The 19,730-nt window shown below is 43.0% G+C and overlaps 1 protein-coding gene across 3 annotated transcripts in view; it reads right to left on the bottom strand.

The window, feature by feature from the left end:
- LOC106592074 (collectin-12) overlaps window positions 1-18,095 on the bottom strand; it is a 133,729-nt gene extending 115,634 nt beyond the window's left edge. For 2 of the 3 annotated variants that reach the window (XM_045694578.1, XM_045694577.1), the window contains exons 1-2: window positions 17,461-18,095; window positions 1,062-1,115 (exon numbers count right to left, since the gene is read on the bottom strand). In XM_045694578.1, the coding sequence (XP_045550534.1) occupies window positions 1,062-1,115; window positions 17,461-17,467 (61 nt within the window). In that variant the 5' untranslated portion in view covers window positions 17,468-18,095. The remainder of the gene's footprint in view (window positions 1-1,061; window positions 1,116-17,460) is intronic. The other variant, XM_045694579.1, reaches the window with a different exon arrangement.
- Window positions 18,096-19,730: the final 1,635 nt, after the last annotated feature.

The following is a 19,730-nucleotide window of genomic DNA, read 5'->3' on the forward strand; positions in this document are numbered from 1 at the left end:
CATGCATTGTATAACATAATGTCCTAGGGTTGTCATCTGATGAAGATCATCAAAGGTTAGTGCTGCATTTAGCTGTGGTTTTGTTTTTTGTGACATTATATGCTAGCTTGAAAAATGGGTAGTCTGATTATTTCTGGCTGGGTACTCTGCTGACATAATCTAATGTTTTGCTTTCGCTGTAAAGCCTTTTTGAAATCGGACAGTGTGGTTAGATTAACGAGAGTCTTGTCTTTAAAATGCTGTAAAATAGTAATATGTTTGAAAAATGGAAGTTTTCGGATTTTAGAGGAATTTGTATTTCGCGCCACACCCATCATTGGATATTGGAGCAGGTGTTCCGCTAGCGGAACATCTAGATGTAAGAGGTTAACCTCCCTGGGCAAGGTGGGACGCAAAAATAATCACACAGCCATTTTCAAAGCAGTCTCACTGTCCCCAGGCTGATCACTCACAAACTTTCCTGCTGTTCTTCGCCCAGAGACAGCAGACACCCCATTCCACTTTCTGGCGGCTTTAGAGAGCCAATGGAAGCCTTAGAAAATGTCACAGCACAGATGCTGTATTTTTGATAGAGATGCAACAGAAGGACAACAAATTGTCAGACAGGGAACTTCCTGTATGGAATCTTCTCAGGTTTTGGCCTGCCATATGAGTTCTGTTATACTCATAGACACCATTCAAACTTTAGAGTGTTTTCTATCCAAATCTACTAATTATATGCATATTCTCGTTTCTGGCAAGAGTAGTAACCAGTTTAAATCGGGTACGTTTTTTATCCGGCCGTGCAAATACTGCCAACTAGCCCCAACAGGTTAACCATTATACCCCTAACGAGCATAATCCATAAGTGAAAGCATTTACACTTTTCTCAAAAATTCCTCCACGTGAGGAAGTATTTTGAGGGGCCACTTTTCTCTTTTTGGGTGGACCTTAACATTGAGCAGACCCAGAACCCTCCTCCACCATCCAATCACCCCCTTCTCCCTCCTCTCTTACCCTTCCCTTTTGTTAGGCTGACGTAGCAACCGTGAGTATGTATCTAACAGTAACCGACTACTCACCAAACCTCTTGTATCCAAAAGACTGCACCTCCTCCTCATCAGCAAGCAATTCGTCTGTGAGGAGAAAACACAAGTTAAGTAACCAGAGTCATACAGACCAGAGGTAAAAATTCTGACCCATTGAAATAACAGGTACTACAACATACCTCAGACCTGTTTAAATAACAGGCGCTACAAACAGACCTCAGACCTGTTTAAATAACAGGCGCTACAAACAGACCTTAGACTTGTTTAAATAACAGGCGCAACAAACAGACCTCAGACCTGTTTAAATAACAGGCCCTACAACATACCTCTGACCTGTTTAAATAACAGGCGCTACAAACAGACCTCAAACATGTTTAAATAACAGGCGCTACAAACAGACCTTAGCCCTGTTTAAATAACTGGCACTACAATAACGGAGGAGAAAGTTATTCTGTTATACTGGTAAAACTCTAAACACTAACCCTTAACCTCCACTATAAAAACTAGACTGGTTAAACCCTCACCACTAACCTTAACCCTCCACAATACAAACTAGACTGGTTAAACCCTCACCACTAACCTTAACCCTCCACTATCAAAACGACACTGGTAAACCCTAAAACCTAAATCACCATTATAAATACTAGACGGTTAAAATCCTACCCACTAAACCTTACCAACCACAAAAAAAACTAGAAAGGTAAAACCCTCACCACTAACCTTAACCCTCCACAATACAAACTAGACTGGTAAGACCCTCACCACAAACCTTAACCCTCCACTATAGAAACTAGACTGGTCAAACCATCACCACTAACCTTAACCCTCCACAATACAAACTAGACTGGTAAAACCCTCACCACTAACAGTAACCCTCCACTATAGAAACTAGACTGGTTAAACCCTCACTACTAACCTTAACCCTCCACTATACAAACTAGACTGGTAAAACCCTCACCACTAACCTTAACCCTCCACTATAGAAACTAGACTGGTTAAACCCTCACCACTAATCTTAACCCTCCACTATAGAAACTAGACTGGTAAGACCCTCACCACTAACCTTAACCCTCCACTATAGAAACTAGACTGGTAAGACCCTCACCACTAACCTTAACCCTCCACTAAAAAAACTAGACTGGTAAGACCCTCACCACTAACCTTAACCCTCCACAATACAAACTAGACTGGTAAGACCCTCACCACTAACCTTAACCCTCCACTATAGAAACTAGACTGGTCAAACCATCACCACTAACCTTAACCCTCCACAATACAAACTACACTGGTAAAACCCTCACCACTAACCGTAACCCTCCACTATAGAAACTAGACTGGTTAAACCCTCACTACTAACCTTAACCCTCCACAATACAAACTAGACTGGTAAAACCCTCACCACTAACCTTAACCCTCCACTATAGAAACTAGACTGGTAAAACCCTCACCACTAACCTTAACCCTCCACAATACAAACTAGACTGGTTAAACCCTCACCACTAACCTTAACCCTCCACTATCAAAACGAGACTGGTAAACCCTAAAACCTAAATCACCATTATAAATACTAGACGGTTAAAATCCTACCCACTAAACCTTACCAACCACAAAAAAAACTAGAAAGGTAAAACCCTCACCACTAACCTTAACCCTCCACTATACAAACTAGACTGGTAAGACCCTCACCACTAACCTTAACCCTCCACTATAGAAACTAGACTGGTAAGACCCTCACCACTAACCTTAACCCTCCACTATACAAACTAGACTGGTAAGACCCTCACCACTAACCTTAACCCTCCACTAAAAAACTAGACTGGTAAGACCATCACCACTAACCTTAACCCTCCACAATACAAACTAGACTGGTAAGACCCTCACCACTAACCGTAACCCTCCACTATAGAAACTAGACTGGTTAAACCCTCACTACTAACCTTAACCCTCCACAATACAAACTAGACTGGTAAAACCCTCACCACTAACCTTAACCCTCCACTATAGAAACTAGACTGGTTAAACCCTCACAACTAATCTTAACCCTCCACTATAGAAACTAGACTGGTAAGACCCTCACCACTAACCTTAACCCTCCACTATAGAAACTAGACTGGTAAGACCCTCACCACTAACCTTAACCCTCCACTAAAAAACTAGACTGGTAAGACCCTCACCACTAACCTTAACCCTCCACTATACAAACTAGACTGGTAAGACCCTCACCACTAACCGTAACCCTCCACTATAGAAACTAGACTGGTAAAACCCTCACCACTAACCTTAACCCTCCACAATACAAACTAGACTGGTAAAACCCTCACCACTAACCTTAACCCTCCACTATAGAAACTAGACTGGTTAAACCCTCACTACTAACCTTAACCCTCCACAATACAAACTAGACTGGTAAAACCCTCACCACTAACCTTAACCCTCCACTATAGAAACTAGACTGGTTAAACCCTCACCACTAACCTTAACCCTCCACTATACAAACTAGACTGGTAAGACCCTCACCACTAACCTTAACCCTCCACTAAAAAACTAGACTGGTAAGACCCTCACCACTAACCTTAACACTCCACTATACAAACTAGACTGGTAAGACCCTCACCACTAACCGTAACCCTCCACTATAGAAACTAGACTGGTAAAACCCTCACCACTAACCTTAACCCTCCACAATACAAACTAGACTGGTAAAACCCTCACCACTAACCGTAACCCTCCACTATAGAAACTAGACTGGTTAAACCCTCACTACTAACCTTAACCCTCCACAATACAAACTAGACTGGTAAAACACTCACCACTAACCTTAACCCTCCACTATAGAAACTAGACTGGTTAAACCCTCACCACTAATCTTAACCCTCCACTATAGAAACTAGACTGGTAAGACCCTCACCACTAACCTTAACCCTCCACTATACAAACTAGACTGGTAAGACCCTCACCACTAACCTTAACCCTCCACTAAAAAAACTAGACTGGTAAGACCCTCACCACTAACCTTAACCCTCCACTATACAAACTAGACTGGTAAGACCCTCACCACTAACCGTAACCCTCCACAATACAAACTAGACTGGTAAGACCCTCACAACTAACCTTAACCCTCCACAAAAAAACTAGACTGGTAAGACCCTCACCACTAACCTTAACCCTCCACTAAAAAAAATAGACTGGTAAGACCCTCACCACTAACCTTAACCCTCCACTATACAAACTAGACTGGTAAAACCCTCACCACTAACCTTAACCCTCCACTATAGAAACTAGACTGGTTAAACACTCACCACTAATCTTAACCCTCCACTATAGAAACTAGACTGGTAAGACCCTCACCACTAACCTTAACCCTCCACTATACAAACTAGACTGGTAAGACCCTCACCACTAACCTTAACCCTCCACTAAAAAAACTAGACTGGTAAGACCCTCACCACTAACCTTAACCCTCCACAATACAAACTAGACTGGTAAAACCCTCACCACTAACCTTAACCCTCCACTATAGAAACTAGACTGGTTAAACCCTCACCACTAATCTTAACCCTCCACTATAGAAACTAGACTGGTAAGACCCTCACCACTAACCTTAACCCTCCACTATACAAACTAGACTGGTAAGACCCTCACCACTAACCTTAACCCTCCACTAAAAAACTAGACTGGTAAGACCCTCACCACTAACCTTAACACTCCACTATACAAACTAGACTGGTAAGACCCTCACCACTAACCGTAACCCTCCACTATAGAAACTAGACTGGTAAAACCCTCACCACTAACCTTAACCCTCCACAATACAAACTAGACTGGTAAAACCCTCACCACTAACCGTAACCCTCCACTATAGAAACTAGACTGGTTAAACCCTCACTACTAACCTTAACCCTCCACAATACAAACTAGACTGGTAAAATACTCACCACTAACCTTAACCCTCCACTATAGAAACTAGACTGGTTAAACCCTCACCACTAATCTTAACCCTCCACTATAGAAACTAGACTGGTAAGACCCTCACCACTAACCTTAACCCTCCACTATACAAACTAGACTGGTAAGACCCTCACCACTAACCTTAACCCTCCACTAAAAAAACTAGACTGGTAAGACCCTCACCACTAACCGTAACCCTCCACAATACAAACTAGACTGGTAAGACCCTCACAACTAACCTTAACCCTCCACAAAAAAACTAGACTGGTAAGACCCTCACCACTAACCTTAACCCTCCACTAAAAAAAATAGACTGGTAAGACCCTCACCACTAACCTTAACCCTCCACTATACAAACTAGACTGGTAAAACCCTCACCACTAACCTTAACCCTCCACTATAGAAACTAGACTGGTTAAACACTCACCACTAATCTTAACCCTCCACTATAGAAACTAGACTGGTAAGACCCTCACCACTAACCTTAACCCTCCACTATACAAACTAGACTGGTAAGACCCTCACCACTAACCTTAACCCTCCACTAAAAAACTAGACTGGTAAGACCCTCACCACTAACCTTAACCCTCCACAATACAAACTAGACTGGTAAGACCCTCACCACTAACCTTAACCCTCCACTATAGAAACTAGACTGGTCAAACCATCACCACTAACCTTAACCCTCCACAATACAAACTAGACTGGTAAAACCCTCACCACTAACCGTAACCCTCCACTATAGAAACTAGACTGGTTAAACCCTCACTACTAACCTTAACCCTCCACAATACAAACTAGACTGGTAAAACCCTCACCACTAACCTTAACCCTCCACTATAGAAACTAGACTGGTTAAACCCTCACCACTAATCTTAACCCTCCACTATAGAAACTAGACTGGTAAGACCCTCACCACTAACCTTAACCCTCCACTATACAAACTAGACTGGTAAGACCCTCACCACTAACCTTAACCCTCCACTAAAAAACTAGACTGGTAAGACCCTCACCACTAACCTTAACCCTCCACAATACAAACTAGACTGGTAAGACCCTCACCACTAACCGTAACCCTCCACTATAGAAACTAGACTGGTAAAACCCTCACCAATAACCTTAACCCTCCACAATACAAACTAGACTGGTAAAACCCTCACCACTAACCGTAACCCTCCACTATAGAAACTAGACTGGTTAAACCCTCACTACTAACCTTAACCCTCCACAATACAAACTAGACTGGTAAAACACTCACCACTAACCTTAACCCTCCACTATAGAAACTAGACTGGTTAAACCCTCACCACTAATCTTAACCCTCCACTATAGAAACTAGACTGGTAAGACCCTCACCACTAACCTTAACCCTCCACTATAGAAACTAGACTGGTAAGACCCTCACCACTAATCTTAACCCTCCACTAAAGAAACTAGACTGGTAAGACCCTCACCACTAACCTTAACCCTCCACTATACAAACTAGACTGGTAAGACCCTCACCACTAACCGTAACCCTCCACAATACAAACTAGACTGGTAAGACCCTCACAACTAACCTTAACCCTCCACAAAAAAACTAGACTGGTAAGACCCTCACCACTAACCTTAACCCTCCACTAAAAAAAATAGACTGGTAAGACCCTCACCACTAACCTTAACCCTCCACTATACAAACTAGACTGGTAAGACCCTCACCACTAACCGTAACCCTCCACAATACAAACTAGACTGGTAAGACCCTCACAACTAACCTAAACCCTCCACTAAAAAACTAGACTGGAAAGACCCTCACCACTAACCTTAACCCTCCACTAAAATAACTAGACTGGTAAGACCCTCACCACTAACCTTAACCCTCCACTATACAAACTAGACTGGTAAAACCCTCACCACTAACCTTAACACTCCACTATAGAAACTAGACTGGTAAAACCCTCACCACTAACCTTAACCCTCCACTATACAAACTAGACTGGTAAGACCCTCACCACTAACCTTAACCCTCCACAATACAAACTAGACTGGTAAAACCCTCACCACTAACCTTAACCCTCCACTTTAGAAACTAGACTGGTAAGACCCTCACCACTAACCTTAACCCTCCACAATACAAACTAGACTGGTAAGACCCTCACAACTAACCTTAACCCTCCACAAAAAAAGCTAGACTGGTAAGACCCTCACCACTAACCTTAACCCTCCACTAAAAAAAATAGACTGGTAAGACCCTCACCACTAACCTTAACCCTCCACTAAAATAACTAGACTGGTAAGACCCTCACCACTAACCTTAACCCTCCACTATACAAACTAGACTGGTAAAACCCTCACCACTAACCTTAACCCTCCACTATAGAAACTAGACTGGTAAAACCCTCACCACTAACCTTAACCCTCCACTATACAAACTAGACTGGTAAGACCCTCACCACTAACCTTAACCCTCCACAATACAAACTAGACTGGTAAAACCCTCACCACTAACCTTAACCCTCCACTATAGAAACTAGACTGGTAAGACCCTCACCACTAACCTTAACCCTCCACAAAAAAAAAATAGACTGGTAAGACCCTCACCACTAACCTTAACCCTCCACTATACAAACTAGACTGGTAAGACCCTCACCACTAACCGTAACCCTCCACAATACAAACTAGACTGGTAAGACACTCACAACTAACCTTAACCCTCCACTAAAAAACTAGACTGGTAAGACCCTCACCACTAACCTTAACCCTCCACTAAAATAACTAGACTAGTAAGACCCTCACCACTAACCTTAACCCTCCACTATACAAACTAGACTGGTAAAACCCTCACCACTAACCTTAACCCTCCACTATAGAAACTAGACTGGTAAAACCCTCACCACTAACCTTAACCCTCCACTATACAAACTAGACTGGTAAGACCCTCACCACTAACCTTAACCCTCCACAATACAAACTAGACTGGTAAAACCCTCACCACTAACCTTAACCCTCCACAATACAAACTAGACTGGTTAAACCCTCACCACTAATCTTAACCCTCCACTATAGAAACTAGACTGGTAAGACCCTCACCACTAACCTTAACCCTCCACAATAAAAACTAGACTGGTAAGACCCTCACCACTAACCGTAACCCTCCACAATACAAACTAGACTGGTAAGACCCTCACAACTAACCTTAACCCTCCACAAAAAAACTAGACTGGTAAGACCCTCACCACTAACCTTAACCCTCCACTATACAAACTAGACTGGTAAAACCCTCACCACTAACCTTAACCCTCCGCTATAGAAACTAGACTGGTAAAACCCTCACCACTAACCTTAACCCTCCACTATACAAACTAGACTGGTAAGACCCTCACCACTAACCTTAACCCTCCACAATACAAACTAGACTGGAAAAACCCTCACCACTAACCTTAACCCTCCACTATAGAAACTAGACTGGTTAAACCCTCACCACTAATCTTAACCCTCCACTATAGAAACTAGACTGGTAAGACCCTCACCACTAACCTTAACCCTCCACAATAAAAACTAGACTGGTAAGACCCTCACCACTAACCGTAACCCTCCACAATACAAACTAGACTGGTAAGACCCTCACAACTAACCTTAACCCTCCACAAAAAAAGCTAGACTGGTAAGACCCTCACCACTAACCTTAACCCTCCACTAAAAAAAATAGACTGGTAAGACCCTCACCACTAACCTTAACCCTCCACTAAAATAACTAGACTGGTAAGACCCTCACCACTAACCTTAACCCTCCACTATACAAACTAGACTGGTAAAACCCTCACCACTAACCTTAACCCTCCACTATACAAACTAGACTGGTAAAACCCTCACCACTAACCTTAACCCTCCACTAAAAAAACTAGACTGGTAAGACCCTCACCACTAACCTTAACCCTCCACTATACAAACTAGACTGGCAAGACCCTCACCACTAACCGTAACCCTCCACAATACAAACTAGACTGGTAAGACCCTCACAACTAACCTTAACCCTCCACAAAAAAACTAGACTGGTAAGACCCTCACCACTAACCTTAACCCTCCACTAAAAAAAATTGACTGGTAAGACCCTCACCACTAACCTTAACCCTCCACTATACAAACTAGACTGGTAAGACCCTCACCACTAACCGTAACCCTCCACAATACATACTAGACTGGTAAGACCCTCACAACTAACCTTAACCCTCCACTAAAAAACTAGACTGGTAAGACCCTCACCACTAACCTTAACCCTCCACTAAAATAACTAGACTGGTAAGACCCTCACCACTAACCTTAACCCTCCACTATACAAACTAGACTGGTAAAACCCTCACCACTAACCTTAACCCTCCACTATACAAACTAGACTGGTAAAACCCTCACCACTAACCTTAACCCTCCACTATACAAACTAGACTGGTAAGACCCTCACCACTAACCTTAACCCTCCACAATACAAACTAGACTGGTAAAACCCTCACCACTAACCTTAACCCTCCACTATAGAAACTAGACTGGTTAAACCCTCACCACTAATCTTAACCCTCCACTATAGAAACTAGACTGGTAAGACCCTCACCACTAACCTTAACCCTCCACAATAAAAACTAGACTGGTAAGACCCTCACCACTAACCGTAACCCTCCACAATACAAACTAGACTGGTAAGACCCTCACAACTAACCTTAACCCTCCACAAAAAACTAGACTGGTAAGACCCTCACCACTAACCTTAACCCTCCACTAAAAAAAATAGACTGGTAAGACCCTCACAACTAACCTTAACCCTCCACTAAAAAACTAGACTGGTAAGACCCTCACCACTAACCTTAACCCTCCACTAAAATAACTAGACTGGTAAGACCCTCACCACTAACCTTAATCCTCCACTATACAAACTAGACTGGTAAAACCCTCACCACTAACCTTAACCCTCCACTATAGAAACTAGACTGGTAAAACCCTCACCACTAACCTTAACCCTCCACTATACAAACTAGACTGGTAAGACCCTCACCACTAACCTTAACCCTCCACAATACAAACGAGACTGGTAAAACCCTCACCACTAACCTTAACCCTCCACTATAGAAACTAGACTGGTTAAACCCTCACCACTAATCTTAACCCTCCACTATAGAAACTAGACTGGTAAGACCCTCACCACTAACCTTAACCCTCCACAATACAAACTAGACTGGTAAGACCCTCACCACTAACCGTAACCCTCCACAATACAAACTAGACTGGTAAGACCCTCACAACTAACCTTAACCCTCCACAAAAAAAGCTAGACTGGTAAGACCCTCACCACTAACCTTAACCCTCCACTAAAAAAAATAGACTGGTAAGACCCTCACCACTAACCTTAACCCTCCACTAAAATAACTAGACTGGTAAGACCCTCACCACTAACCTTAACCCTCCACTATACAAACTAGACTGGTAAAACCCTCACCACTAACCTTAACCCTCCACTATAGAAACTAGACTGGTAAAACCCTCACCACTAACCTTAACCCTCCACTATACAAACTAGACTGGTAAGACCCTCACCACTAACCTTAACCCTCCACAATACAAACTAGACTGGTAAAACCCTCACCACTAACCTTAACCCTCCACTATAGAAACTAGACTGGTAAGACCCTCACCACTAACCTTAACCCTCCACTAAAAAAACTAGACTGGTAAGACCCTCACCACTAACCTTAACCCTCCACTATACAAACTAGACTGGCAAGACCCTCACCACTAACCGTAACCCTCCACAATACAAACTAGACTGGTAAGACCCTCACAACTAACCTTAACCCTCCACAAAAAAACTAGACTGGTAAGACCCTCACCACTAACCTTAACCCTCCACTAAAAAAAAATTGACTGGTAAGACCCTCACCACTAACCTTAACCCTCCACTATACAAACTAGACTGGTAAGACCCTCACCACTAACCGTAACCCTCCACAATACATACTAGACTGGTAAGACCCTCACAACTAACCTTAACCCTCCACTAAAAAACTAGACTGGTAAGACCCTCACCACTAACCTTAACCCTCCACTAAAATAACTAGACTGGTAAGACCCTCACCACTAACCTTAACCCTCCACTATACAAACTAGACTGGTAAAACCCTCACCACTAACCTTAACCCTCCACTATACAAACTAGACTGGTAAAACCCTCACCACTAACCTTAACCCTCCACTATACAAACTAGACTGGTAAGACCCTCACCACTAACCTTAACCCTCCACAATACAAACTTGACTGGTAAAACCCTCACCACTAACCTTAACCCTCCACTATAGAAACTAGACTGGTTAAACCCTCACCACTAATCTTAACCCTCCACTATAGAAACTAGACTGGTAAGACCCTCACCACTAACCTTAACCCTCCACAATAAAAACTAGACTGGTAAGACCCTCACCACTAACCGTAACCCTCCACAATACAAACTAGACTGGTAAGACCCTCACAACTAACCTTAACCCTCCACAAAAAAACTAGACTGGTAAGACCCTCACCACTAACCTTAACCCTCCACTAAAAAAAATAGACTGGTAAGACCCTCACAACTAACCTTAACCCTCCACTAAAAAACTAGACTGGTAAGACCCTCACCACTAACCTTAACCCTCCACTAAAATAACTAGACTGGTAAGACCCTCACCACTAACCTTAATCCTCCACTATACAAACTAGACTGGTAAAACCCTCACCACTAACCTTAACCCTCCACTATAGAAACTAGACTGGTAAAACCCTCACCACTAACCTTAACCCTCCACTATACAAACTAGACTGGTAAGACCCTCACCACTAACCTTAACCCTCCACAATACAAACTAGACTGGTAAAACCCTCACCACTAACCTTAACCCTCCACTATAGAAACTAGACTGGTTAAACCCTCACCACTAATCTTAACCCTCCACTATAGAAACTAGACTGGTAAGACCCTCACCACTAACCTTAACCCTCCACAATACAAACTAGACTGGTAAGACCCTCACCACTAACCGTAACCCTCCACAATACAAACTAGACTGGTAAGACCCTCACAACTAACCTTAACCCTCCACAAAAATCTAGACTGGTAAGACCCTCACCACTAACCTTAACCCTCCACTAAAAAAAATAGACTGCTAAGACCCTCACCACTAACCTTAACCCTCCACTATAGAAACTAGACTGGTAAGACCCTCACCACTAACCTTAACCCTCCACTATACAAACTAGACTGGTAAAACCCTCACCACTAACCTTAACACTCCACTATACAAACTAGACTGGTAAGACCCTCACCACTAACCTTAACCCTCCACTATACAAACTAGACTGGTAAAACCCTCACCACTAACCGTAACCCTCCACCATAGAAACTATACTGGTTAAACCCTCACCACCAACCCTTACACTCCACTATATTAACTAGACTGGATAAACCGTATCCACTAACCCTAACTCTCCACTATCAACACTAGACTGTAAAACACTAAACCCTAAAGCTCCACTATAAAACTAGACTGGTAAAACCCTCACCCTTACCATCCAATATAAATACTAGACTGGTAAATCACTAACCATTAACCTTAACCATTAACCTTTATATTAACCTTTATAAAATGGACTGGTAAAACCCTAACCACTAACCCTTACGCTCCACTATAAAAACTAGACTGGTAAACCACTAACCACTAACCATAAACCACAACTTTAAAAACTAGACTGGTAAAACCCTAACCCCTAACCCTAACCCTAACCACTAACCCTTACCCTCCACTATAAAAACTAGACTGGTAAAACCCAAACCACTAACCCTAAACCCTAACCACTAACCCTTACCCTCCACTATAAAATCTAGACTGGTAAAAACCCTAACCCTAACCCTCCACTATAAAACTAGACAGGTAAAACCCTAACCCCTAACCCCTAACCCTCCACTATAAAATCTAGACTGGTAAAACCCTAACCCCTAACCCTAACCCTCTGCTATAAAACTAGACTGGTAAAACCCTAACCCCTAACCCTAACCCTCTGCTATAAAACTAGACTGGTAAAACCCTAACCCCTAACCCCTAACCCTCCACTATACAAACTAGACTGGTTAAACCCTCACCACCAACCCTTACACTCCACTATATTAACTAGACTGGATAAACTGTATCCACTAACCCTAACTCTCCACTATCAAAACTAGACTATAAAACACTAAACCCTAAAGCTCCACTATAAAACTAGACTGGTAAAACCCTCACCCTTACCATCCAATATAAATACTAGACTGGTAAATCACTAACCATTAACCTTAACCATTAACCTTTATATTAACCTTTATAAAATGGACTGGTAAAACCCTAACCACTAACCCTTACGCTCCACTATAAAAACTAGACTGGTAAACCACTAACCACTAACCATAAACCACAACTTTAAAAACTAGACTGGTAAAACCCTAACCCCTAACCCTAACCACTAACCCTTACCCTCCACTATAAAAACTAGACTGGTAAAACCCAAACCACTAACCCTAAACCCTAACCACTAACCCTTACCCTCCACTATAAAATCTAGACTGGTAAAAACCCTAACCCTAACCCTCCACTATAAAACTAGACAGGTAAAACCCTAACCCCTAACCCCTAATCCTCCACTATAAAATCTAGACTGGTAAAACCCTAACCCCTAACCCTAACCCTCTGCTATAAAACTAGACTGGTAAAACCCTAACCCCTAACCCTAACCCTCTGCTATAAAACTAGACTGGTAAAACCCTAACCCCTAACCCCTAACCCTCCGCTATAAAACTAGACAGGTAAAACCTTACAAACTAATCCTTACTCTCCACAATACAAACTGGACTGAAAAAAAACGTATCCACTAACTCTAACCCTCCACTATCAAAACTAGACTGGTAAAACCCTAAACCTCAACTATAAATACTAGACGGGTAAAATCCTACCCACTAAACCTTACCCTCTACTAAAAAAACTAGACTATCACGTTTGTCGTATGATGAAGGAGACCAAGGCGCAGTGTGTGAATCGTTCTACATTTTTATTTAACTGTGAAACTATGCAAGACATACAAATAAACTAATAAACAAAACAACAAACCGTGACGAAGAGGTGCAACATACACTAGCTCAAAATATTCTCCCACAATCCCTAGTGGGAAAAACAACAACTTAAATATGATCCCCAATTAGAGACAACGATGATCAGCTGCCTCTAATTGGAGATCATCCCCCCCAAAAAACATAGAAATACAGAAACTAGAACCACACAACATAGAAAATGTAAACTAGACAAAACCCCCTGTCACGCCCTGACCTACTCTACCATAGAAAATAAAAGCGTTCTATGGTCAGGATGTGACATAGACTGGTAACCACTAACCCTTACCCTGCACTCTAAAAACAACACAGGTAAAACCCTAACCTTAATCTTCCACTATGAAAAATGGATTGGTAAAACCCTAACGACAAAACCTTAACCTCCACTATAAAAACTAGACTGTCAAGTCCCCTAACCCCTATCCCTAACCCTCCAATGTAAAAAACTAGACTTGTAGAACCCTCACCTCTAACCCTTACTCTCCACTATAAAAACTAGACTGGTAGAACCCTCACCCTCCACTATAAAAACTAGACTGGTAGAACCCTAACCCCAAACCGTAAATATTTACTGTAAAAACTAGACTGGTAAAACCCTTACAGCTAACCATTACCATCCACTATAAAAACTAGACTGGTAAAACCCTCACAGCTAACCATTACTCTCCACTATAAAAACTAGACTGGTAGAACCCTCACAGCTAACCATTACCATCCACTATAAAAACTAGACTGGTAAAACCCTCACAGCTAACCATTACCATCCACTATAAAAACTAGACTGGTAAAAACCTAAGTGATGGATGGTCTTATTGTCCTGTAGACTATTCACTAAACACATTAACAACAGTATAAATGAATCACTGTAAATTAACAGAAACATAGGCACATGCATACAAACACACAATAACATACGCACTATACACACACGCACACATTGATGTTGTGTAGTAGATACGTGTTACTAGAGCAGGGACCTGAGGGCACACACTTAATATGTTGTGAAATCTGTTATGAATGCATTGTAATGTTTTAAAAAATGTATAACTGCCTTAATTTTGCTGGACCTCAGGAAGAGTAGCTGCTGCCTTGGCAGGAACTAATGGGGATCCATAATAAACCCCAGGAAGAGTAGCTGCTGCCTTGGCAGGAACTAATGGGGATCCTTAATAAACCCCAGGAAGAGTAGCTGCTGCCTTGGCAGGAACTAATGGGGATCCATAATAAACCCCAGGAAGAATAGCTGCTGCCTTGGCAGGAACTAATGGATACCATAATAAACCCCAGGAAGAGTAGCTGCTGCCTTAGCTAATGGGAATCCATAATAAACCCCAGGAAGAGTAGCTGCAGCCTTGGCAGGAACTAATGGATACCATAATAAACCCCAGGAAGAGTAGTTGCTGCCTTGGCAGTAACTAATGGGGATCCATAATAATCCCCTGGAAGAGTAGTTGCTGCCTTAGCTAATGGGGATCCATAATAATTACAAATACAAATACATGGAAACAACATTAGACAAACTCCTAACATATCTTGTTTTAATGACAATGTATGAGTCAATGTCACTGTAATGGCATATACTATATTTTGTTAATTCCTCTGGCTTGACACAGGTAGAGTGGAATCTTTGTTCACACCGTTCGGAAACCCTGGCTCAGTTCTGGACCTTTTTATAGTTACATCAGAGTGGAAATACAGTAGAACTATTCATTTCTTTATATCATCCTGAGTCAGTATTTCCCATCGCAGCTTTCTGAGAACCTGACCAGTTAAATGGCTTTATAGTGGATCTTATAGCTAGTTAACCTGATTAGAGGCTCCCAGATAGAAACAAGGGGAGGTATTTGTAGATTATTCCCAATTAGCTTACTACAATGGTCAGTAACTATTTTGACTAGGGAGGCTAATATCCATCTAAAGCATGTGTATTGTCTGTTATTTCTGCTCTCATCATGACGTTTAACTCAATGGATTAATATTCTGCAACAGGATTCCAAACAACCCTCAACCTGGTCCCCACGAACAGCTGATGCGATCCAGATGTGAGAAGCAACACTTCTCTGCATTCCTGCATCGAGATTAGAAAACCTCAATTAGCTTACTAATGCATTGCAGGACTTGGTGGGATATCGTTGTGTTGAACAATAACACGTAAACTACTGCAGGACTTGTGGGATATACAGAAAGCTCCAAAAGTATTGGGACTGTGACACATGTTTTGTTGTTTGTTTTTGCTCTGTACTCCAGCACTTTGGATTTGAAATGATACAATGACTATGAGTTTAAACTCCAGACTATCAGCTTTAATTTTAGGGCATTTTCATCCACATCGGTTGAACTGCTTCGAAAATACAGCACTTTTTGTACATAGCCCCCCTCCCCCCCCCCCCTTAGGGGACCGAAAGTGTTGGGACAAAATCACTTACTGTATGTGTATTACAGAGGAGGCTGGTGGGAGTAGCTATAGGAGGAGGAGATCATTGTAATGGCTGGAATGGCATTAATGGTACAGAGTCAAACATGTGGTTTCCATATGTTTGTGTTATATACCATTCCATTAAATTCCATTCCAGCCATTACAATGAGCCCCTTCTCCTATAGCTCCTCCCACCAGCCTCCTCCTGTATTAAAGTAGTCAAATGTAGTATTTGGTCCCATATTCATAGCACGCAATGACTACATCAAGCTCATGACTCTACAAACGTGTTGGATGCATTTTTTTTTTTTTTTTTTTTTTTTTTATATCATACCCTCAAGACATGCTAACCTCTCACCATTACAATAACAGGGGAGGTTAGCATTTTATATCATACCCCCAAGACATGCTAACCTCTCACCATTACAATAACAGGGGAGGTTAGCATTTATATCATACCCCCAAGACATGCTAACCTCTCACCATTACAATAACAGAGGAGGTTAGCATTTTATATCATACCCCCAAGACATGTTAATCTCTCACCATTACAGTAAAAGGGGAGGTATAAATTTGGGGGGGTATGATATTCATGCTTCTAACTTTCTCACACATCATTATTTAAGATTCATCCAGGACTATCCATAATCATGGTAGCATCTACATTACTTAATGAAACACAACCAAAACAAACAGCAAATGCATCCAACAAGTTAGTAGAGTCACAAGCTTGATGTAGTCATTGTGTGCTAGGAATAACAACTAAGCTACTGCAGGACCTGTGGGATAAAGTTGTGTTGACCAATAATAACCAAACTACTGCAGGATGTTGTGTTGAAGTAGGCTATAATACATAGTTGGTCATCTATGATAGAAAACATTGATTATGTTGCAGTAATGTTGTTGTTGTTTACTGGATCGTCATGACGTAGCCTACCTTTCATGGTGTTGTAGAGAGCTGCTCTGCTACTAATCTAGCCTGGAATGTGAAGTTACATCCACTGGATCGCTAGAGTATCGGCCTGAAGATTAGGAAGAGGTGATAGTCCTGCTGACACCTGGATAGCGGCTCTGCTCTCCCTGTGGTCTGCTACAATAGGTGACGAAAGTCCTTATAGTTCCATATCAAACCCCCGCCACGGGGAATCACTCTTTCATCCACATACGGAACTTAATAATAGAAACAACCTTGAAGGGAACAGGCAATACAGATGAAAGGTTGCAGCTTGTATACTGCTCTTGTCTTCTCTTCTGTTCTCTGCTTTTAGTATCGGGTATGAACAGCTCGGTGGTGAAGTCTCTCTGTCCGGCGCACGGCTCAGTGGGGAAGTCTCTCTGTCTGGCGCACGGCTAGGTGGGGAAGTCTCTCTGTCTAACGCACGGCTAGGTGGGGAAGTCTCTCTAACGCACGGCTAGGTGGGGAAGTCTCTCTAACGCACGGCTAGGTGGGGAAGTCTCTCTAACGCACGGCTCAGTGGGGAAGTCTCTCTGTCTGGTGCACGGCTCGGTGGGGAAGTCTCTCTGTCTAACGCACGGCTAGGTGGGGAAGTCTCTCTCTCTAACGCACGGCTAGGTGGGGAAGTCTCTCTGTCTAACGCACGGCTCGGTGGGGAAGTCTCTTTGTCTAACGCACGGCTAGGTGGGGAAGTCTCTCTGTCTAACGCACGGCTAGGTGGGGAAGTCTCTCTAACGCACGGCTAGGTGGGGAAGTCTCTCTAACGCACGGCTAGGTGGGGAAGTCTCTCTCTCTAACGCACGGCTAGGTGGGGAAGTCTCTCTGTCTAACGCACGGCTTGGTGGGGAAGTCTCTCTGTCTAACGCATGGCTCGGTGGGGAAGTCTCTCTGTCTAACGCACGGCTAGGTGGGGAAGTCTCTCTCTCTAATGCACGGCTCGGTGGGGAAGTCTCTCTAACGCACGGCTCGGTGGGGAAGTCTCTCTCTCTAACGCACGGCTCGGTGGGGAAGTCTCTCTGTCTAACGCACGGCTAGGTGGGGAAGTCTCTCTAACGCATGGCTCGGTGGGGAAGTCTCTCTGTCTAACGCACGGCTCGGTGGGGAAGTCTCTCTGTCTAACGCACGGCTAGGTGGGGAAGTCTCTCTCTCTAACGCACGGCTCGGTGGGGAAGTCTCTCTAACGCACGGCTTGGTGGGGAAGTCTCTCTGTCTAACGCACGGCTCGGTGGGGAAGTCTCTCTAACGCACGGCTCGGTGGGGAAGTCTCTCTCTCTAACGCACGGCTCGGTGAGGAAGTCTCTCTAATGCACGGCTCGGTGGGAAAGTCTCTTTCTCTAGAGAATGCTACCAAAAAAGTAAAAAAATAGAAGGAAGAGAAGCGCCGCGCCTGCAGGGTTTCTGAAATACCATCTGCCCCCCCCCCTTCACTACCTAACACAAACACAGGAATGCACACAATCACCCGCACACACGCTCGCACACTCACACACGCTCGCACACTTGCACACACACCCGCACTCACGCACATGCACACAATCACACACTCACTCACACACAGACTCACACACACACTCACATAGATGTCAGATATGAAATTAGTCACCTAGAGTGGTTAGGTTTGGGGTTTGGGTTGGGGGTTAAGGGCTAGTAGGGGTTAGGGTTGGGGGTTAGGGTTGGGGGTTAAGGGCTAGTAGAGGTTAGGGTTAGGTTTGGGGTTAGGGTTAGGTTTGGGGGTTAAGGGCTTGTAGAGGTTAGGGTTAGGTTTGGGGATCAAGGGTTATGTTTTGGGGTTAGGGATTATGTTAGTTAAGTTATCAATTACCCGTATTCTATGTTCTGAACTAACCTAATCAAATACTAATCAAATCAAATCAAATGTATTTATATAGCCCTTCTTACATCAGCTGATATCTCAAAGTGCTGTACAGAAACCCAGCCTAAAACCCCAAACAGCAAGCAATGCAGGTGTAGAAGCACGGTGGCTAGGAAAAACTCCCTAGAAAGGCCAAAACCTAGGAAGAAACCTAGAGAGGAACCAGGCTCTGAGGGGTGGTAGAAGGGCTGCATTGGAACTAGGATTGTTACCTGTTCAATTCAACATGTAGTAGTTCTAATCTATTCTCTTTAGGTTTAGGGTTACAGAATAGTGACTGTGGCTTTTATATGGATCTTCAAACATTGTCCCAAACTAACTCACTGTTTTTGCCAACTCAAGTATATTTGTTTCCAACATCTGTTGTGGCTCTGCCAAC

Source organism: Salmo salar, chromosome ssa14 (assembly GCF_905237065.1).
Source record: "Salmo salar chromosome ssa14, Ssal_v3.1, whole genome shotgun sequence".
NCBI lineage: Eukaryota > Metazoa > Chordata > Actinopteri > Salmoniformes > Salmonidae > Salmo > Salmo salar.